Genomic DNA, 22,669 nt, shown 5'->3' on the forward strand with positions numbered 1-22,669 from the left:
CCTCAAAAAAAAAAAAATCCCACTTAAGTGGGTCTTTGTAAACCAATCATCTTTCTAGTGGAAACACAGTAGGTACAAAATTCCCCCAATCATGTGCTGTAAACCTCGTAAGTCAACCTCTTCCCAGCGCATATTTCCACAACATAATTTTCCACATTTCTGCCATTGTCCGGGAAGGCTTTCTATTTTCAATTCCTTCTATGTATATAGAGCGGATGCTGACAGGACAAGAGAAGCCTTTTCATCATTATACCCTCTCTGCACTTGGTCCTGCTGTTTCCATTTGACAAGGATTCTTGGCTAGCAGGAGATAAAGTGTGTGTGTGTGGGGGGGGGGAACCCCACACAGAATCTTCTAAGGAAACCACATGCTTTCAGACACTCTTCAAAATTTGCCCTGTTTTAGTTAAATGCAATGTTCTTTGTGAACGTTAAGGAGAGAGGGAGAGGGGGAGAGAGAGAGAGAGACTCCTGGGGAAGATATTCGTCCATTTAAGGCATGAGAAATCACCACATTCAATAACAGGTCTAAATACAGTAATGGAAAGGTCCCTTCTCTCGCCCCATAAGCATGAAAATGTCACCGTGTACCAGACATACAGAGGAGAAAACACACACACACACACACACACACACACACACACAGACACAGAGGGAGGAATCACTCATTTTTTTAAGGAGGCAGCCAAATTGTTCTGCCAAGTGAGATGCAACCAAAGTTAGTTGACAACACGCTGAACCTTTCCAGGGTTTTCCCTATCAGAAACAAGTAGCCTGAAGAGGACAGAAAAAATCTAGATTGCAAGCCCCATGGGTCAGGGAGCTGCCTTTTCACTGCCCTGCACGCTGAGGGCAATATGTAAATGACCATCAGTTTGCTCCATGCACAGCATCCTCTTGGAGACGTGGTGCTGGGTGTCAATCTGCACTAAAAGCAATTCCAGTGTTGTGTCAAGGAATTCTGCATTAGTCTATGCTGTGGCTGGTTGTAGTGTAGGGGCAAAAAGGTTGAGCTGCAGATAGGACTTCCCAGTTTAAATCTCGCCTGACTCTGCTCGCTAGGGGCCAGATCCTATGGGATGTACCACCAGCTCTGAGTGTCGCGAATGTGCTGTAAAGCACATGCGCGCAAGGAGCACCAGTGCTGGACTTCAGTGCCAGGAGGACCTGTTGCAGGAGCAGCTGGCAGTAAGTTTCTCCGCCAGCAGGCAGAGCCGCTTTTCAGGGCATGGGGAGGGTATGGGAAAGCCAGAAATGGGCAAGGGGAGAGGAGGATTGGGCCAAGAAGGGAAGCTGCTGTATCCTGTGAGGAATCCCTGCCTGGAAAGCCCGACACAGGTCTCCTTGATTCCATACCCGCTCAATAGTGGGTGCAGATCACAGGAAACCGATTGCCACTGGCTGCATCCCACCCAGGCGGTAGCTTCCCACAAGGAGACTCTGGCAGCTGCCTCAGCACCCACAGGATACAGCAACGGCCATTTCCAGGGTGGACAGGATTTGGCTGGAAGTGGCCTTAGGCAAGCCACCCTCTCCCAACCTCAGTCTTCCCTATCTGCAGTATGGGAATAAATGCTCCTTATTTTACAGGGCTGCAAAATGCTTTACGTGTATCTCCATGACGCAGCCTCTAAGGATCGTGATCCTTTCCACCTCCTGCAATCTTAACTGGCATTTGCCCAAATACTTTCAAGCATAATTTCATAAGACTAGATTTATTTATAATATAATTTTCTGGAAAAACAGTATCACAGTTTGTTTGTTCTCATTTTTATCTTATTTGTTCTCCAGGGCGGTGACCTGGAGATGGCCAAGATTAATACTTTTGCATTTGTATAGGTGTGGCATACAGAAAGGTATGCTTTCTGGGTGTGGCAAAGCACTTTCTCATGCATTATCCCCATCACAACCCTATAAAGAGAATGTTATTCTCCCCATTTTGCAGATGGTGAAGACTGACTACAAGAGACAGTGGTTTGCATCAGGGCACTTGGTGAGTTTAGTGAGGTAAGATTTGATCTGGGGAGATCTGATATGGAGCTCAGTCTCTGAACCACTGTGCCAGACAGTGGGTGCGTCAGGACCCCAAAGTGTATCTCAACTCAACGTTTGTAGATCACCGCAGTGCTCTCCCCACCATGTTGTTTTGAGGTTCAAGCCTGCACAGTTTGACCAACAGCCAGGGCTAAGGGTCCTAGATGAAGTAAATCCCATCAGAGTGTCTGAAGGGGTTACTCTCAGCTGAATTCCACACCATTTCTAGTGGACTCCTGCAGACTCCTCCTGACCCAACTGATCTCCACTGTTCTCTGCTCTCATGTCTCATGAGTGACTCATGTCACTCTTTGCCCTTGCTCTCCTTCCAGCTGGCTGGGAAGTAAAGAAGGGCCGGGAGGACACAGTAGTGCACACTGATTGGCCACTACTGGGTGGGGAAAGAGGAGGTGTGGCCTATCACTCTTGTCCTCTGAACTCTTGAAGGTGGGTCCCATGCTGCAGTTTAAGATTTGAGGTGGGCTCCCATAACAAAATGACCTTATAAATGTGCCGCCGTGACTTCCTTTCTAACCCTTAAAGAAGAAGAGATAAAAATTACTAAACACTTAAACAGAAGAAACTGTGTGAAGCTAGCCAAGTGTGTTTGGTACTCCTTCTCTTTCTAAAACACAGCAGCCAATTTCAAAAGAATAAATGAGAAAAGACAGAAAAAAATAAACACCACAGCCTCAACAGCCAGCACCTGCCCTTAAATAGTGGTAACTCATATATTTATTACAATTATATACAATCATATACTTTGAATTCTATACATGATCACACAAACGGGCACATTTCTGCTTTTCCTCTCAGTGAGGATGAGGAGCGAGACTCGAGATGTTCCAAGAATCAAAGCTCTGTTTCTTATGAAGTGAAGGGGAACTGGAGACACTACTTGCTTGGCCAAGAACGCAAGAGGTTTCCAAACCCCAAGTGGTTTTGTTGCCATTTTCTTCACCTGGTAAGGCAAAAGTGGGGGGGGGAAGAGGGCTGAGATGGGGAAAATGCACAGGTGCAAGTGGTGGGTCCCCAAAATGACATTTTTGGTTTTCTGAGACCAGCACATGCCTGTTGGATTGCAAACCAAATCATTTTCTCATTTGGCAGAGCCCAATAAGAATGGAGCTACTGGCTTTCAGCAGCCAAGCAGCAAGTCCAAGCTGCAGACAGGACGGGAGAGACTTAAGGATAGGAGCAGAATGTGGCTTCCTTTCCCTGTGGGAAAATCATTTCAACCATAAGGCATACTACGGGAATTAGCAACTGGCAGTCCAGACCAGGTCTAGCTCCTGCCTTCCTTCAGATGCTATCTGGTTTGTCAGGTTTTCAGATACAGTTAAGAGGCAGGGGATGGGGGACGGGACGTAGAGCGGACTGAGGGAGCAAAAGTTACAATGCTAAGCCTCGGACATCGAGGAGGCAAGGGATAGCCACAGGAAGCATGGGAAAGGTGGCTGGAGAAGCCTGGTCCCAAGACTCCTAAAAAATGGCTCCCTCAATCACTCAGATGATCAAGTTGTCAGTGAACAAATGCATAAGCAAAATGATACACAGCACTCTTCGTTTTGTTCCCCAGACCCTTGGAAGCAGAGAAATGGGGAAGGCTTCTGATAAGACAAGTGTTCCTTTCACCAGAGATTAATACATGGTGGAAACTGAGGGTCCTGGAAATCCCTCCCCCCAAGAAAAAGAACACTTGCTTCTTAAAAGTTGTGCTGTTGAGTGACTGAGGCCCTGATTTGGGAAACAGGATTGACAAGAGGAGGTTAGTCACCAGGGAATTTGGGGGGGGTGGTGTCACACTGGTGGCCTAGGGAGTTTAGAAGATGCAAACACAACTTTTGGTGAAGGAATGTTGGGTTGCTTAAATATTCTGGTGGCAGGAAGTGTACAAAGGGGTTGTTAATGGATTGGGAGGAAATGGGGGTCCAAAGAACTGGACTTGGAAGTGCCATGTTAACAGGGAGACCCATTTCTCTCGCTGTGACGCAGAGGTTGAGATGACCAAGCCCGGTTTGGACAGTGGATGTGAGAGAAGAGTGGCCATAGTGGGTGGAGAGCCACCATGAGGAGGGCTGCTGGGGCGCAGGTTGGCCTGAGGGCCGCTGGCTCATTGGATGGTCACAACATGACTTGTGGTGAATCACAGGGACAAGACGGGGAGAGGGCAGGAAGATGCCTGAGGAATGGAGCATGACCAACGGGGGTGCAGTGGGGACATGAGTCATCAACCCCATCACCTAGTCGATTTCATTCTCATTGCTAGCTCCCTCAGGCCTCCGGAGCTTTTCCACCTGCTCATTGATCTGCCCGTCTCCACCTCGCCGGTCCTCTGTCTGGACATCCAAGCACTCCTCCTCATCCACGTGGCTGACGTCGTCCTCCTCCTCGTCTTCCTCCTCCTCTGCCTCTTGCTCCTTGTTCCCTTTGTCCTCCCGCTTCTCCTCTTCCCCTTGCACCTCCATCCGCACCTGCCCCTTGACGTCAATCACTACCTCGCCCTCTTCCTCGGGGCCTAGCAGGTGGCAGCTGACCTTTGAGCCTTCAGGGCTGTGGTTCTCTTTGACGGGCGAGGAGGAGTTGGATTCATTGCTCACTGGTGAGATGTCGCTGCTGGTGTTGTGGTTGGTGGTGACAGCGTTGGAGGGGGAGGACGGCTTGACTGGGATCTGCCATGATGGAATTTTGGGGGCGGAGGGCGAGGGGGGGAACTGCCTCCTGAAAGAGGAGAGATAGAGGTCCTGTAAAAAAGGGATGGTCTTGGGCACAGAGGCTGCAAATCTTATTATGAAAGACTAACAAGGTTCCTGGATTCTGTCAGTGGCAGAAGTTGCCCCTTCTAAGACTTGAGAATGGGCAGGCAGAGACGCTGATCCCAGTGAGACATATGACCATAAGAAAAGCCCTGCTGGATCAGTCCAGAGACCCATCTAGTCCCGCTTCCTGTAACACGCAGTGCCCCCCAGATGTCTTGTGTGCTCCCCGAGGCAACAGCTGCATCCTGTTACTACTCCCTTGCATCTGGCATCCTGAGGTAGCCTACTTCTAAAACTTCTCAGCATGACTTGTAACATGTGATGGACTTTTCTTCCAGAAATCTGTCCAATCCCCTTTTAAAGGCTAGACACATCCTAGACACAGGCTAGACACATCCTGTGGCAAGATGTTCCACAGATTAATTACATGCTTGGTAAAGAAATACTTCTAGAGACTGACTGGAAGGGAAACATCAACCGCTTATGCCAAGACATTTACATACTGCTCTAAATAGCTTCTGTCTTACATTGTCCATTCTCCTTCTCACTGAGGTCTCCCCCTCTCCCCTCAAAAAAAAACATTCCCATGTAATGCCAGGGCTCTCCAGAACACAGTTATAAGAGAGCTGGTCCTCAGATTCCACCTACCTTCCCCCCAGCCCAAATTTCCCAAAGTACAAGTAATACGGGCACCTCATTCTCAAGCAGCAAAATGGAAGAAGGGGGCATGTTGGCCATTTTCAAGGGCAAAAGAGGGGCCAGACTGGTGGCAGACATCTCCCCACCCCAATTCACCTTGGAATGATACTGTACAAGGACAGAGTGAATTTCCAACACGAAACAAAAATGCCAGTCAAACAAGGTGAGCCAAACAAGGTGAGCTGAGCAGGAGTGGTGGTAGTGGTTATGAGTGTGTTCTTCTCACACCACTCTTGCAAATTTTGACCCACCTGCAAATCTGAGCTCAACTCAACCCTCAGGAGGAGCTGGCTCCATTCTCTCCCAGCCCCTTGCCTCAGCCGTGGAGGAAATCCACTTCAGTTGCTTCCCTCTCCCCGCATGCAAACGAGCGAACACCCGAGCATTATTCATCACTATCGTAAGTGCTATCAAGAAATTCAATTTGGAGACTTTTCTTGGCTCTGGTGTCACGGCCTCCTGCTCTGCTGCAAGGGGTGCTGCGATGGCTAGCTCTGTTTATTTATTTTAACAAATATATTTTCCAAAAGCACTTATCGCTTCAGCTGCACTTTAAAAACACGGGCACACAAACAACCATGAATTTCCTCTTAATGACAAGAAGTCCCGACGCAAGCACAGGTGACATGACTGTCCTTGCTCTGTTCACCCGGCAGTTTCTGGTAGCGAGAGAACACCAGAGTTTTGCAAGAAGAAAGTTTACGTATGTGAGCCCAAATACTTGGACATGATATGATCATATAGTCTTCCTCAACTTACCCTGTCAACACTTCCCTCCCCTCCCACTGTTGTGTTTTTCTCTAGATCAGTGGTTCCCAACATTTAGGAGCCCACGGAACCTGAGGCAAATGTTGGAATTGTTGTGGACCACATGAAAGCCCCTCCATCCCCACCACACAAAGAAATACAATTCAATTTGATAGCCAATGGGGCGGCAGGGGGTCCATTCTCCGCCCTCACTGATGGTCCACGGGGAAGCATCTTGCTGAGTCATCATCTTTTTTTCCCCCAAGACCTCGCGGACCACTTCTCAGGGTCTCATGAACCACCACTGATCTAGATTGTGATCCCCTTGGACCTCTGCTTTCATCTACCACAAAACACCATGCACAAATAACCATTCCGTTGATTGCCTTGTGGTTACTGCTATGGGTTGCTTTGATACATGTTCCATTTCTTGATGGCAGGCCAGAGAGCAGGGCTCTTGACATATATGTCAGGGGTCAGGCAGACTGATGTCGGAGAAGACAGATCTTCGGGAACCTGATCCCAGATCTTTAAGGACTCTAAAATACCAAGCACAGTATTTGAATTGGGCTTGAAAGAAAACAGGTCAGTGCTGTAGATGCTACAAAACAGGTGCTTTGTGCTCTCATCTATCAGGATGGGGCCCTTTCAAGAATCTGGTGGCAGCTTCCAACTCCTTTTTCAAAGAGTTTCACATATAGCACAGTAAGAATATTTGATCCAAGAGAGAGAAACCAGCATATAATACTATTTTTCTTGCCTGTTCACTTCAATTGTTATTTTTACTGAAAGTTGCTTTGTGCAGGTTTTAGTTTAAATAAAGTGGTATCTAAACATATGAATAAATCCTGAGGAACCTGTCCAGGTTCAGAGGCCTTCTGTCCCTCCCCACCAGCACCTTGCTCCCCCAAGCCTACACTGTTTCATACCGGTTTAGAAGCAATCCTTTTAAAGAATAGATCTCCGACTTCAACTCATTGATATTCTGAGATTCCAGGATCCAGTTGGTGGATGTTGTGGCCTAGAAGAGGCAAAGATCAGAGAAAGAAGGTGGGGAAGTTTCTCCAAGGGGAATTCTTCCCAGAAATTAAATCCCCCCCCCCCCTCACCAAATGTTCGCTTTGGCCTTTTCAAAACAAATCACATGACTGTTTCTCTGAGCAACTAGTACGGGCCAATAGGACAGAGCACTGAACAAGGACAATAAAGCACCTACAACTGAGCAGTTGTACTACTTCTACCAAAGGCCACCCAGGGTAGATAAAGTGTATTGTGCAGTTTCAAACTGCAAAATAAATAAATAAATAAATAAATAAATAAATAAATAAATAAATAAAGAAAGAAAGAAAGAAAGAAAGAAAGAAAGAAAGAAAGAAATAAAGAAATAAAGAAATGGTTCCGTGTCCCCCAAAAGAGTTCACAGTCTAAAAAGATGCACAAGAAAGGCTGGCAAACTGCCACTGGAAAAGCCCACTTCCCACCATTGCATCAGGTCAATGGGCTCGTTAACCTTGACCCAGGGTGCCTCACACAACAATGGTTCCTTGCTACACCTCCCTCTCCCCTGGCCCCAACCCCTGCAGTGCCAGGCTCAGTCTGCAAAAGCTGACAACACAGATGTGCTCCCCAGGGAGGCCGCCGCTCACCGAGACCTCAAGGCAGCGCGGATCTGGGAGCCACCGTTCTGGCTCTCCAAGCCCTCGAAAGCTACAGAAACACATTAGCGAGAGAGTAATTTCCACCTACTGGCCTGCAAAGGGACTTGAATTTCCAAAACACATATGGTGCCAGATGCTAGAGGATTTCAGCAATAAACTCTGACATCTGGGGCTTTTTAAGCCAATCTCTTTATAAAAAAGTTATAGAAAATTCAAGCTCAGAGATTCACCTTCTCTCCCACCCAACTTTTTTTTTTCATTGAATGTAGGTTTTTTTTTAATTACTTAAAGCCTCTCTGTTTAATTTTTTACAGCTTCCCAGTAGGAATTTGAAAGGCAAATATAAAAACTTACATCGCAGCTGAAAAAACACACATGTTTTGACTCTACAGTTTATGGGCCTGGCCTGAAGACTTGGGAGGGGGGGGTACACACGCAGGCGCACGAGGTTTTAATCACACACCAGTGAGTGCTACCATTTTAAGAGAAATTTTTAAAAAGAAAGAAAAAAGGGGAGGGGGATTTCCGAAACCACCAAAGCACCATATGCTCTTAATCTAAACAACAGCCCCCCCCCCAAAAGGAGCGTTCCCCAATTTCCTGGCTGGCTCCAGGCCACCAAGCAAGATCTTCTGCTCCCAAACAAAACTGGAGCAGATCACGGGGACAAATGAAATGGGCTTAGGCTGCTCAATTTACTTTCCTGGTAGCAGCAGCTTCCTCACTGCCTGGGAGTCCAAGACACAGTTAGTCCTGGTGGGGCTGAAGAGAGTCAGCCAGCGTACCCTGGTTTCCATTATTCTCCTTGGCCCCAGTTTCGAAGTTTTGATTGCAGGATCCTTGGAGCAGGGAGCTATTGCTTTTTTGTCATCCTTATATGAACACAGGAAGCTGCCTGATAGGAAGGGTTCCGACTGTTGATCCATCTAGCTAAACTCTGTTGGACGCTGACTGGCAGTGGCTCTCCAGGAATGGGGCTCTTTCCCACTCTTTTGTGCCAAAGACTGAACCTGGGATTATCTGCCTGGTGGTTTACTAAGCTGCCTCCTATTGAGTCAAACCCTTGATTCATCTGGCATTGTCAGCACCAACTGGCAGCGTCCCAGATAGGAATCTTTTCTCATCCTACCTGGAGGTACTGCCAGGAACTGAAAGAGGGACCTTAAAACAAATGCTCAACCACTCAGCTACAGCCCATTCCTTGTAAAATGCTGATATTGAGATACACTGCTCCTCAGCAATGAGGTTTCCACATCAGCTACTAGCTGCTAGAAATCCATATAAGAATATAAGGACCTTTGCTGAACCAGACCTGTCAAATCCACCTCATCCAGCATACTGCAAACTAGCCAGACACTTCCAGGGGATTCCACCAAGAAAGAACACTACCCTCCACTCCTTGTTCCCTGCAAGTGATATTCCAAGAGCTCCTACTTCTAAACTAGAGGTTCCATCATAGCTAACAGCCATCAATAATCCTTTTGCTCTGCTTACATTTGTTGAATCCCTGTTTAGAGCCATCTAAACTGAGATTGTCTCATCTTGCAGCAGGCAGGGTGGGGGGTATATATACATATTTAACAAGACAGCAAAGTTGTGGATTTTTTTTAAAATTATTGCAAGGAAGTGCACATGAGTGGAGCAGAGAAGCTACCTTAGAAGCAGCCAGTTCTTGGGTGAGCTCCTGTATTTTCTGCTGCTGCTGAATGAGAAGTTCTTGGACAGATGCTATGGTTGTCTGAAGTTGTGTCACTGCGTACAGTAAGGGAAAGAAAAAGTTGTTTGTTAAATTGGCACAGGCATGCATGCATACAAGCACACATGGACACACAACAAAATATCTTGTTTTGACGTCAAACAACAAGATCCCTTCATTCCTCCTCTTGAATCTGATTTATCGATGGGGGTCTGCTAGCTCTAACCCCTTATAATTTATCTGCACTATGGGTAATCTACCTACACTGTGTCTAACCTCCACTATTTCTCCTTCATCTTCCTTTTGTACCGATGTCTACAGTCCACAGTATAGCCGTCTGAAACCTCTCCCTTGTAATTATATTGCGTTATGATTTGCACGGCTTCTCTGAACTTCAACGACATTGATATCATTTATCTATCTCCCAGGCTGCACGCGGAACAGAACTGGCACTTGAGATCCACCCCTGGTTCAGAGATGGCCATGTCTGTGGATTGGAGAAAACAGCCAAGGGAAACTGTGTTCCACATTTACATGCGGCCAGTTGATGTGTCAAATGCTGCCCCCTGATCAGGCAATGTGCCAGACTCTTCTCAACCTGTTCCCTGAATAGAAAAAGAAAAACAGGATGGAAGGGAAAGAGTGGCAGGCTAGAGCGTCCTGACGTTTTCACCCACCATTCTTCCCCCTCCACACTTCGTCTTTTGCTCTGTCCTCTTCCTTTACTGATCCAGGGAATGGGAGGAGGAAAAGCAGCAATGGAGACAAATGAGTAGACAGATCTGGGTGTCTTCCACCAATCTGTTGCTTGAGGCAGCCAGGTCAGGGCCAAATTCTATCCAATTTTCCAGTCCCGGAGCAACTGTGCCAATGGAACGTGCACTGCATCCTGTGGGGGGGGGGAAGGCAGTCACAGAGGTCTCCTCAAGGTGTGGGAACATTTGTTCCCTTACCTCAGGGTTGCATTACAGCTGCACCAGTGCTGGAAAGTTGGATAGGATTGGGCCCTCAGTTGGCTTCATGGCCTTATCTTTATGGCTTTATCCAGTTGTGGATGTGACATTCAGGAAAGTGGTCCCAGGAGAATGCTCGTAAGGCTGCACTGTTACAGCAGTACTTTTCTTGACAAACATCTTTTCAGAGCTGGGAGAAAAGGTTAGCTCCCATTCACCTCTTTCACCCACCTCTCTGTGGAGGAATATGCTAAGGGTATATGTGTGTTCATCACTCTATGGCTCAATTCAGACATTTCCCCAAGCCTCTGGCAAAGGGCTTCAGCAGGACCCAGAAGTTGGTCATTATCTGACTTTGAATGGATTGGGGTAGTGCTTCACCATCATTTTGTCTTGCAGCTCAGGCCTGTGCAGTCTGAACAATAGTCTGGGCTAGGGCTCCTAAATGAGGTAAATTCTGTTGAAAGGTGTTCGTTTTGGAGGAGTTTCTTCTGGGCAAACCCCCCCCCCCAATTTCAGTGATCCCCCTTAATCTCCTGCAAATCTATCTGCTGCCCCTTGCCATGGTGCTCCCTCTGCCTTGCCTCATTTCCTCCACCTCTTCCTGACACTCTTAAAACTGACCATATGGCATGACCATGCCTCTTTCTGCCCCTCCTCTCTATCCAGGCAATCTGGAAGGAAATAAGAGACAAAAGAACTCAAAAGCTGACTAGATGCCACTGGGTGGGAGAAGAAGTGGAACCAGGGCCATTCCCTCTTCCCCACTGGGGTCTTGTCACATCTTGACAAATTGAAGACCACTGAACTATGGGTTGGTGCGACATCTGAGAAACCACAGTCACCGCTATCACTCTTTCTGGAGGCTGACACACCTGGAGATATGGGATGTGGAGCATCTAGAAAATGATGATGACAGGAGGAATGTGAAGTTAGGAAGATCTGCATCCACATTCCTGAATTCTCAGTAAAAATGGTGCAGGAATTAAGGACCCCAAGATCCGTTCATCTGCTCATGTGAACAAAGCCAGAAAGAAAGACTATGGAAAATAATATATTGTAAAGGAGGCTGTCTTGTGGCTGAGGGGATCTGCTTATCACTGGTGGAGAAGGTTTTTTTGGAGGCACTTAAAAAAAATAATATTTCAGAGCTTCCATCCGGTAAACAGGTTCATAAAAAAAGCTTCCACTGGCATGACAGGTAACAGCTAATCTAGGTCATCACTGGGGCACTGGGTAATGAACATGAGCCCTATGGAGTCAATAACCGAGAAGGTTAGAAGGGTCAGGGGATGCTCCGTAATTACAGACTCTCTTGACCCTGCCTCAGATTCTCAGGAGAAAATATGGGGGGAAGGGAGCAGACACCCTCCCCCCCAAGAAACCCCAAAGAAAACCCTCAGAGAAGCAGAAATTAAAAATGAACTTTACAGCCCCTCCGAAAGGCTGTCATTTTATTCCCCTTATTAATATTCTGAGGTTGGGAGCCTTTCCGTAAAAACATAATTAATTGAGGCCGCGCCGACAGTAAACAAGCAATTTCAAATTAAACCAAAATGACGGCGGCTTCATTTGCAAATGTGAACAGATTTCTCACAGCAGATAAATGAAGTCACCACATAAAGTGGAGATGGAGGAGAAGGTTGGGGAAGGAAGAAAGGAAAGAGAGAGAGAGGTGGGGGGAATGTGCAGAGAGAAGGGCTTCGAGGGGCAGGAATTGATGGAATCATTAATCTTCACCTGTCTGCGTCACACTGCCACTCATTTCGGAGATGTTCGACTCAATCCTTTGGAGTTGTTTTCTATCTTCTTTGCCTCCCATGATCAGAGGAAGCAAGTATTTCTGCACAAGAGAGTGGAGACAGATGTTAGGTGGAGAGGAGAAAAAGTCAGGGTACCTTTCGACTTCACTTGATGTCATGCTTACAAATGCCCAAGCATGACTGGCCTACTGCAATGTTATATTGTGGCTCACAATTCAGTCTTCCAGACAACCCATGATTTGCGTAAACCATAGTTTAGAAAAGATGGTTTGAGCTTCCAGCAGTGCAATAAGGGAGTGCAATAATGGAAGAGCACCTGACTCTTCCATTTTTCATCTGCTCAGCACATCTGTCTTGAGATGCTGTGGCTATTGGAGTTAGGAGTGAACTGTTAAAAATTTGACCCCCTCCTCCAAATTCCTTACAGTTCAGGTTCATTGTTCTTGTTTGTTTGAACTCTATGGTTTAATTCTGGTTCAGACACTAGCCTCAATAATAATAACAACAACAACAACAACAACAGCATTTATATACCACTTTTCAACTAAGTTCACAAAGCGGTTTACAGAGAAAAATCAAATAACTAAATGGCTCCCTGTCCCAAAAGGGCTCACAATCTAAAAAGATGCAAAAGAACACCAGCAGACAGCCACTAGAAAAGACACTGCTGGGGTGAGGTGGGCCAGTTACTCTCCCCCTGCTCAATAAAAGATGAAACACCCACTTGAAAGAGTGCCTCTTACCCAGTTAGCAGGGGTTCAAAAAAATCATTTGGTAACCAGCTCAGGAACTTCGAATCAGTTTTAATGTTATTCTGCATGAACTCTCAGCTCTTTTGCTTGCAATGTAACTCCATAAAATGCACATTAACTTAACTTGGAAAAATAACATGTATTATTTTTAAAAACTGTTTATGAATTTTCTATAAGTTTTGAGACAAATACAGAGATCAGGACTAAAAAAACAGGAAAAGAAAACATCAGATGTTTGAACACATTACTGAACCACTTATTCTGTTATACTTACCACTGTTTGTGTCTATGAGTTTAGTACCATGCAACAAAGCAATTTTTCACTGACAAAATCTTTGAGGCAACGTTGGGGTTCAAATTATGATCAAATTCATGCATTGGACATTTTGACTGCTACACAATGGGACTCTTTTTTTATGGAACAAAATGACCTGCAACATGGTACTTCCAAACTTGGCTTCAACTAACTTCTAGCATTTTAAATTTATCCCCTGCTTTGAGAATATAAAGCCCACCTCACAGCATGGTTGTATTTTGATCTTGGCCTTGGAAGGAACCCACGTTCAAGTCAATGCTGGAGACTGGACTGAATTTCTCTATATATTCCTGCACTTCTCCTGCGGTCATCAGAGATGACCTAAGTACTTCTTAGGGTACTCTGCCAAGTGAAGCCAGGAGGATGTCAGGAGGTGTAGAGCCTTCTCAGTTGTGGTACCACACCTCTGGAATCAGCTGCCATCTGAGGGCAGCCTCTACAGTATATGGTTTCTGTAGGGGTTTGAAGACCCACCTATTTAGCCAGGCACTTCTTAGGGACCCCTTGTACACTTTTATGCTGCTGCTATTTTCATCTACTCTTTTACTGGTGTCTTTTAAAATATTTTAATGGTTTTTTATGGTTTTATTTTAACAATTGATTTTAATGTTGTCTGTTGTACATCACTTTTTTAGAAAAGCGGTATATAAATCTAATAAATAAAATAATAAATAAATTAACCAGTAGACTTTTATTTCCAGAATTATAGGAAGTTCAACTTTTTTTGGCCTCCTTTAAGCAGCTCTATGTGTGCATTGCAACTGACTTACACCACGTCTATATGAAAACCTCCTGAACAATATCTTTTCATTTTTCAGACTGCTGGGCAGTGGCAGAACTGAGGGGGGATGAGGGGGCAAAAGCCGTAAGCACTGCACTCGCCACGTCCCCGCCACCTTTGCCCACTGCACTGTCCTTGGCAGTAAACGAAAAGCCTTCTGAGGTTTCTCCCACTGTTTTGAGCAAAACTTCTGATTTTGTTGGGAAACTGAAATTATTGTTTAGAACAGTGGGAGAAGCTTCAGAAGGCTTTTCGCTCACTGTTGAGCATTGTGTGAGGCTCTGTGAGTCTCCGTGAGTAAACTGGGGAAGGGGGGGTAGCACGTTGGGGGGGTGGCATTTTGCGGACCTACCCCGGGGCACAATGAGGGCAGGTCCGCTGCTGCTGCTGGGGAACCTATAGCATATTCCTATTTCTCCCCCACCCACTTCTTCTGCTTACTGATCAAGAATCCTATAGGATTTAAAACCTCACTATGTAGACACCTTGTTAACCTAATCAATGCCTTGCTAATCAAGGCATTACCTGACCTTGGATTCAGGATTATTTTTCTAATGGACTAATAGGGCGCTTATGATTTTGTTCCAAAGGGAACTGCAGCAGTGCAGAACATAAATACTCTCCCCCTCCATCAGAGTTAAAAACTCTTATAGTCCAGATCAGAAAAGGAAGACAACTGGGCTGACATCTGTCTATGATCTTTGATTTAAAAGAAAATTAAGTTTAAAAAGCACAGAACTACAAAAACATATTTCAAGGTACTTTCAGAGAACAGCTCAGCCAGTTCAAAGAAAAAAAATTTTTTTTAAATGTTTGGAGGTGGGGAATACATTCTTCAATTGATCTACAGTTGCAGGTGTTACACAATATCCTCGTGTATCTATTTACACACCCTCCAAAAGTCCACAAGTCAAAACAGAGACTTGTTTGTAATAACTGATCAAAATGATCATGGCTCAGAGTCTGCATTTGGCCACCCTGCTAAATTTGCTGCGTTCGTGTACTCTGCAACCATCTGTGTTCATTTAGGAGGCAAGAGAGTGCTGGCTGTTTGGTTAAAATACCCTAAGAACACATGATAGGCCTACAAGGCGTTAGCAAGAGTGCAAAATGATACATGACAGGAAAACCTACAGTTCATACATATGCATTTAGATGTATGTGTGCCAGGGATAAGATGCACCAAAATGCAAGGAAATTAAGTGAGAAAGGAACCACTTTGCATGATGATGATGGACTCAGGCTCCATTCCCGGCAGCCTCCCTGGTTAAGGCTGGGAAAGTCCTGTGTTTAAAGCCCTGGAGAGATGCTGCCAGTTGTGTAGACAATACAGAGAGAAATGAACTAGAGGTCTGGCCCAGGAGAAGGCAGCTCCTGGTAATTATGGGCCAGTAGTTTGTATGGGGCGATCCAATTAAACTGGTCAGCAATACATTTAGGGCAGATAGAAGAAGGGATTTCTTCACACAGTGCCTTGTGCCACCAATGCCAAGGGAATTCCTTGTCCACAGTGCAGTGATGGCCACCAGCTCAAGATGGCCTCTAGGAGTCACCACGTCATGGTTCAACATTGTTCATATGGGCATTGCAGGAAGGGGGGATGGATGCTGCTACCAGCAAACAGGGCAGCCATCTTGATTCAGCCCTGATTGTGTGTGGGTTTTAAACTTTGAATCTTTAAGACAGTTCTGCTTCCGCCTCCCATGGCCTCCCATCACAGTTGTGATTTAAGTGAACACTATGAGTCAATTTAATTTAAAGACGGCTGAGGGTAGCTGAATTCTCAGCAGAGTAGTAAATATGAGAGAACAAAACACACACACACTATCCCCAAGACTGAGGCCATGGTGTATTACAGTCTTAAGTCTGTATATCCCGATGTTCTCTTTCTTCTAATATCCTTGGATTACAGCAATCACAGCAAAAAAAGTTGTGACATTGTACTCTTTCAGTGCTTACAGAGAAATCTCCAAATTCAATGATATTAAGAAACAAATTATGCTCCTGTTTTACAGGTTGGGAGCATTGAGGCTAAAAAAGAAGTGATTAGCAGAAGGCTGAGGCAGACATTTTTGTTTTGTTTTAACTTACTGCTTTTAAACAGTGGGCAATGAGAAAGTTTTGCTCATGTCTTGCATGTGACAACAAAGATCCACCAATAGACCTCAATTTACCCACAATGGCCCACTTGATGGCCCAGTGAGGCACCACTTACCTTGTAAAGCTGGTGGAAACCAAATGCAATGCCGGCCATAATAATTGCTAGGGCGCCATAATCCCGCCATCTGGAGCCTGGTGGGCCTGGAGGGCAAAGATGAAAGAGGGTGAAAAGGAGTGTGGGAGATTCCTGGTGTTCCCTGTTACTCTTGATTCAGGGACGTAGAGGAGGAGGACCACATTACTTTGCTAAAAGTGGAAGTACCCTTGATGGGAAATCAGATCACTGGCAGACTGGATGGTGAAGATCGAGACCTGTATATTTTATGGATTACGAACTGGACACATTTTTTCAGACACTCAAGGATGATGATGATGATGATGATGCCTTTCCAAGACTGACAGGTCCAGGGTTTTTCAGGCCTCTCATGCTATAAAAAACTAACCTAGGCATGCGGGGATGGGCAGCCGAATAGATTCATGTGGACTAGTAACTTTTCTGGTTTTATTTGTAAGGCTGCCTTGTCATGTTCTTTTATATTAGAGGCAAACAGGCTTTGAAATTTGAACTGTTTTGAATATGCAAAAATCCACTTTAAATGAATAAGATTCTGTACATTTCCTAGCAACATTTAGGTATATTGTAACAAGTAGGACTGAGTTGAAACAGGAGGGACAGGTTTCAAGAAGTTTGACCTACCTCCCTGCCCTACTAATTATTTCAGAGATAATAAACCAATAAAATAATAATTGGACTGAAGTTAAAAAGTTCAACTATTCAGAGTGAGAGTAGGAAGCATTGCCCTCAGTCCAATTTGGCCCTATATTTGTATCATGCATCTATCAATCTCGCCACATCATTTTTGCTTGGCTGGATCATATGAGCAGTAAGGACAGAATCCTTTTAAAAAGAACTTGTACCAAAACAGCTGGGGAAGGGGCAATGATTAGAGCAAAATAGTAAATAAACAAAAAAACTAGACGATGAATGGAAGATAAAAGATACTGGAAAACATTCTAGATTGTCCAAAACTGTGTTTTTTGCACTGAAATTGCTCATCCATGAAAATTCACCTCAACTAAATTAATCCTTAAATTTGGCCCTGAGGTTTCCAACCTCCTCTTCAAATGCACCAATACACTCATTGTCTTGCAAAGAGACCCCCACTTTAATCACCATCAAGAACACTTGTAGACTGCTTTTCAATAATCATAAAAAGTCTGCGAACGGATTTACATAGCAAGAGAAATGGAAAGATGTTTCCCTGATCCATAGGAGCTTGGAATTAAAATACAAAACAAAGGGAAGACACCTGCAGAATTCCTCTCTTTTTGAGCAACATGAGATCCAGCAATTGAAAGGTGCCTCTTCACCCAACTACCGGGGGACATAAGGCTTATAAGTTAAAAGGAACTAGTCTTGGACAGTTTCCTATAAATGATGCTGGCACAGCTGTCCTTCTTTTGCCTGGGCCCAATTCCCTACAAAAGAAAATATTTCTTTACTCGGCATGTGGTTGGTCTGTGGAACTTCTTGCCACAGGATGTGGTGACGGCATCTGGCCTGGATGCCTTTAAAAGGGAATTCGACAAGTTTCTGGAAGAAAAATCCATTAGGGGTTACAAGCCATGATGTGTATTTGCAACCTCCTGGTTTTAGAAATGGGCTATGTCAGAATGCCAGATGCAAGGGAGTACACCAGGATGCAGGTCTCTTGTTATCTAGTGTGCTCCCTGGAGAATTTGGTGGGCCGCTGTGAGATACAGGAAGCTGGACTAGATGGGCCTGTGGCCTGATCCAGTGGGGCTGTTCTTATGTTCTTATACTCCCCATCAGCTCTGACCTCCAGGCTGAATCTGAAGACAACTGTAGGTCTCCCCCCCTCCACAAAAAACTCCATTATCTGTGGCCTTTCACCCCTTTCATTTCTCCCCCCGTTCCTGTAATGCTCGCGCTAAGAACATTTTATTGCCCCCTGGTTTTCATTATTAATGAAAAGGGACCAGGATGATCTTTCGGAAAGTTCAGAGAGTCTATAAAGACAAGGAGCTGAAATGCCATTTTACTCGTTTTAGACATGTGTGAAACAATTCTGTCTTGTGACAAAAAATAAAAAGACACCAAGGAGAAGGGGAAGAACTAATTGGAGGGGGGACAAAAATGCAAGACTCCTCCGATGGAATGGAAAGGGAAATCCATGGGAAAGGACAAAATCTTGCGGACTAGAAACTTTTCCTTCAGCAATTCTGCTTGCTTGGGAAACAGCAGTGGAATCAGGGTGGCAGCGTTTGCCGATTTCTGTGGTTGGGGTAAACATGTGTACTTAATTGAACCTATCATAGGAAATCTCTGTTACTCAACACCACCAGTGTTTTAAAGATTTACACAACACAAAGGGGTTGCTTGCTCAGTTTCCAACTCTTCCCTTTCTCAAGGGTTCAAGGACTGTATAGCCACATGGAACCATGGTTTCTGCTAACCATGATTAAGAATCCACACCATGGTTCACACTTCCACCTACAGGACAAATTATGGTTGAATTTCTTTTTTCCCTCCTTGTCCACTTAGTTTCCAAAGTGCATTCCCCTCTCCATGGTGTAGCAGCCTCTGGTGGCAGATCAGTGGCTATAAAGGTGTCTTTTCAGGTGTCACAATTTCTTAACAATAGTTTGACACGTCATCTGAATTGAGCCACACTCTAACCTGCCTCACTAAGTTGGAAAGCTAAACATGTTGCTCAACTCTGTGGAGAACAGGCAGGTATTATTATAGATAAGAACATCTGCGCATAAAATGCTTTACAATAGGCAACTGCGGAGCTCACAATCTAGACAAAAGAGCAAGAGGAGGAGAGAGGCAGCAGAGTAAATGGGGGAGGAATATGCAATTATTTGAAGTACATGTACTTAGGCTTGATTGCAGTAGGGTAAAGCGATCAGAACCTAGTGACAACGGACTTCACAGGATACAAAAGTATAACATCTTCATCACATAATATTTGGGGTGGGATATACCAGAATAAACAGCCTCACAAATCCAGCCACTGATGTTCCTAAGACGCAAAAAACAAAACTTTTCCTAGCTTGCTCACATGCCTTCTTAGTTATTTGTAGCTTTAAAAAAGGGGGGGGGAATTATTGCCTCACGTGGTTGCCTGGAAGAAATCTTAATTCTCCACAGCTGAACAGCTTCACACTGGCTCCTTCTCTTTCTGCCCTTGAATTTTAAGTGGGCACCAATAGGCCTTCCTAGGAAAGCAGGCTGAGTTTTGAAGAGATGTGCGTGAATGCCCAGGAAGAAGATTATAAAGGAGATCAGTAGTGTATTTTGAAGTGTGGGAAAAAGAAAAAGAGAAGTCAGTCCCACTTTGTTCAGTGGGGCTTAGGCCCTCAAATTTAGGACTCCAATCTTAGAAAGTTAACCATGACTAATATTATAATCTCACTTCCAATGTGCTTAACCCTTGTTGTGTAGAAGACTTCCAGAAGTTGCAGTGCTTTCGAGATGTGGCAGAATGGATGTTAAATGCACATGGTGCCATTACTGCTGCTGGAGAAGTCCCAGCACTGCATGCTGCCTTGACCCCACTCGGGTATATCCCTACAGGACAATGCCAGGGAGATGCCAGGCCTTCTTACACAGTAGCATAGCTATTGGGGGGGCGATAAGTACTGCAAGCACCGCAACATGCCATGTTGCTGGCTCCTCCCAGCTATTCCAGGTGATGACTGCTGTGCCGCCCCCATAGCTATGCCACTGTTCTTACATACCTTTTTTCAGGAACACCTTGTGAATCGGACATAATGAAGAGGGTAAGAAGCGGTGCGAGAAAGTCTACAGAAGCCCCATCAATCATTTAAACACTTGAGAACCAAGATTTGTCCTCACTCCTAGATTAGTGCGTTTCACACATGCCACCAAGAGACAGTTCGATGGCTCCTTCTACCTCCTCTTTATTTCTCTCCCTCCTCCAGGTTGGTGGATTCAGTTTGGGAGCCTGTTTAAACTCGTCAGATTGAGTGATGCTTCCAGCAACTAATCGCATGTCAAATAAAAGATATTTTATGTAATAAATTACCGCTACAAGTAATTCAGATGTCATTTATCAGTTTTATTATCAGTCAGCCCAAGTCGTGTTTCTCTATATTAATCAAAATCAAGGAGCCAGAGGTTTGTGGTGGTTTTTAAGAAACAGTTTTGACATCTCTTGACAACAGGACTGCATGTGAAGGGGAAAGATTCACTTGCGCATATGCTCAGGCACACCAAGAAAGAAGAGAGGGACATGTCATTGGGCACAGGAGAGAACCAAACTTCAAATTAAGGACTGAGGAGTTGGAGAAAGAGCTACTGTGGACTCAAACCAGTGATGCTGAAGAACAGCTCCTGTACCACCAGGGTTGCAGGTCAGTTGAAGAAATTATATTCATACAAGATTAGTAGTGGGCCTGATTTGGGTGGAATGTTTGCACCACTCACTGGAATGTTTGCACCAAAACCCACAATGCTCCTGGCTCAGCACATCAGGTGACAACAGAGGCCAATCCAGTGCCGCTGGCCAATATAAAACTTGCAGATTTGTCACACTCCCTCAACTGGAGCAAATTATTGCTGGGGGTCTACCAGATCCCTGATCTGTGTCACCAGACTTTGAGCCTTCAGCCTGCCTATCATTCATGAAACCTACTCACCTTCAGACTTGAGTTTCATATGTTTCATCTCTTAGCCAGGGTTAAGTCAGCTAACCATGGTTAAGCATAATGGCTGCACTGTCACCTCGCAAGGCAAGGAAGATGGTGACAAAGGAGCAGGGCCTTCTCGATGGCAACTGCATTCCCTTGTCCAGAGAGGTTTGCCAAGCAACCTCTCCTGTTTTCAAAATGCCTTTATTTAAAGACAATATTGGAAGAGCTGGATGCACTCTCACTCCTTTGTGTTTGGTGCTGTGTATCTGCCATCTAGATAGATTCTACCCAAATTATGGCATGGCTTTATGCCGATCAATCTTTTTTTATTTATGTAGTTTGTAAGTTGCCTTGTGTTTATGTGATTTGTAAACTTGTACTGTGTCAGAAGGCAAAACAAACAAGGAATTCCCTGCGACATGAAGTAATGCACCTAACTTAGATGGCTTGAAAAGGGGATTAGACAGATTTCTGGAAGACAGATACCACAATGATTAGCCGTGACAGTCAAATGAAACCTTGCACAGTGGCATAACCTTTCTACACCATGTGCTGGGAAAAACAGCAGAGAGAAGCCATCATCTTCACGCCTGGTTGTGAACGCAAATGGGCAATCTGGCTGGCTGGCTGTTGCTAGAGAGAAAATTCTGAACTAGGTAAACATGGGTGTGATCTGGCAATGTAGTTCTTAAAATTACTTTGAAGAATTTGACCTTAGTTAACAGTCTGTCTCTTGACTGTGGCTAGCAAAATGACTCCCAGCAAACTTTTCACAAAGAAAGAATTATCAGTCCAGCTCTTATGTGCTGAAAGAGCACATGCTGCAGTTCTTCTTGTATCACTTGAAACCACAGGTTTGAATGAGAAAACCTTTTCCTGCCCTGAAAAGCTAAGCCTTCTTCCCCAGATTGCTAGCTTTCCACATGCAGGGCTTTTTTGGTGGCTGTTCTTAAGAAACATACATAAGAAACATAAGGACAGCCCCACTGGATCAGGCCATAGGTCCATCTAGTCCAGCTTCCTGTATCTCAAAGCGGCCCACCAAATGCCCCAGGGAGCACACCAGATAACAAGAGACCTGCATCCTGGTGCCCTCCCTTGCATCTGGCATTCTGACATAGCCCATTTCTAAAATCAGGAGGTTGCACATACACATCATGGCTTGTAACCCATAATGGATTTTTCCTCCAGAAACGTGTCGAATTCCCTTTTAAAGGCATCCAGGCCAGATGCCGTCACCACATCCTGTGGCAAAGAGTTCCACAGACTGACTACACGCTGAGTAAAGAAATATTTTCTTTTGTCTGTCCTAACCCTCCCAACACTCAATTTTAGTGGATGTCCCCTAGTTGTGGTGTTATGTGAGAGTGTAAAGAGCATCTCTCTATCAACTTTATAGGATAATTTTGCATAATTTTTTATAATTATGCATAATTTTGAATGTCTCAATCATGTCCCCCCTCAGGCGTCTCTTTTCTAGGCTGAAGAGGCCCAAACGCCGTAGCCTTTCCTCATAAGGAAGGTGCCCCAGCCCAGTAATCATCTTAGTCGCTCTCTTTTGCACCTTTTCCATTTCCACTATGTCCTTTTTGAGATGAAGTGACGAGAACTGGACACAATACTCCAGGTGTGGCCTTACCATCGATTTGTACAACGGCATTATAATAT

At 45.0% G+C, this 22,669-nt stretch overlaps 1 protein-coding gene across 2 annotated transcripts in view; it reads right to left on the bottom strand.

Moving 5' to 3' along the window:
• Positions 1 to 2,746: 2,746 nt before the first annotated feature.
• PEX14 (peroxisomal biogenesis factor 14) overlaps positions 2,747 to 22,669 on the bottom strand; it is a 121,392-nt gene continuing 101,469 nt past the window's right edge. For both annotated transcript variants that reach the window (XM_066637302.1, XM_066637303.1), the window contains 5 exons: positions 16,374 to 16,459; positions 12,287 to 12,389; positions 9,552 to 9,649; positions 7,169 to 7,260; positions 2,747 to 4,755 (listed from right to left, as the gene is read on the bottom strand). In XM_066637302.1, the coding sequence (XP_066493399.1) occupies positions 4,278 to 4,755; positions 7,169 to 7,260; positions 9,552 to 9,649; positions 12,287 to 12,389; positions 16,374 to 16,459 (857 nt within the window). In that variant the 3' untranslated portion in view covers positions 2,747 to 4,277. The remainder of the gene's footprint in view (positions 4,756 to 7,168; positions 7,261 to 9,551; positions 9,650 to 12,286; positions 12,390 to 16,373; positions 16,460 to 22,669) is intronic.

The sequence above is a fragment of the Tiliqua scincoides genome, chromosome 9 (assembly GCF_035046505.1).
Source record: "Tiliqua scincoides isolate rTilSci1 chromosome 9, rTilSci1.hap2, whole genome shotgun sequence".
NCBI lineage: Eukaryota > Metazoa > Chordata > Lepidosauria > Squamata > Scincidae > Tiliqua > Tiliqua scincoides.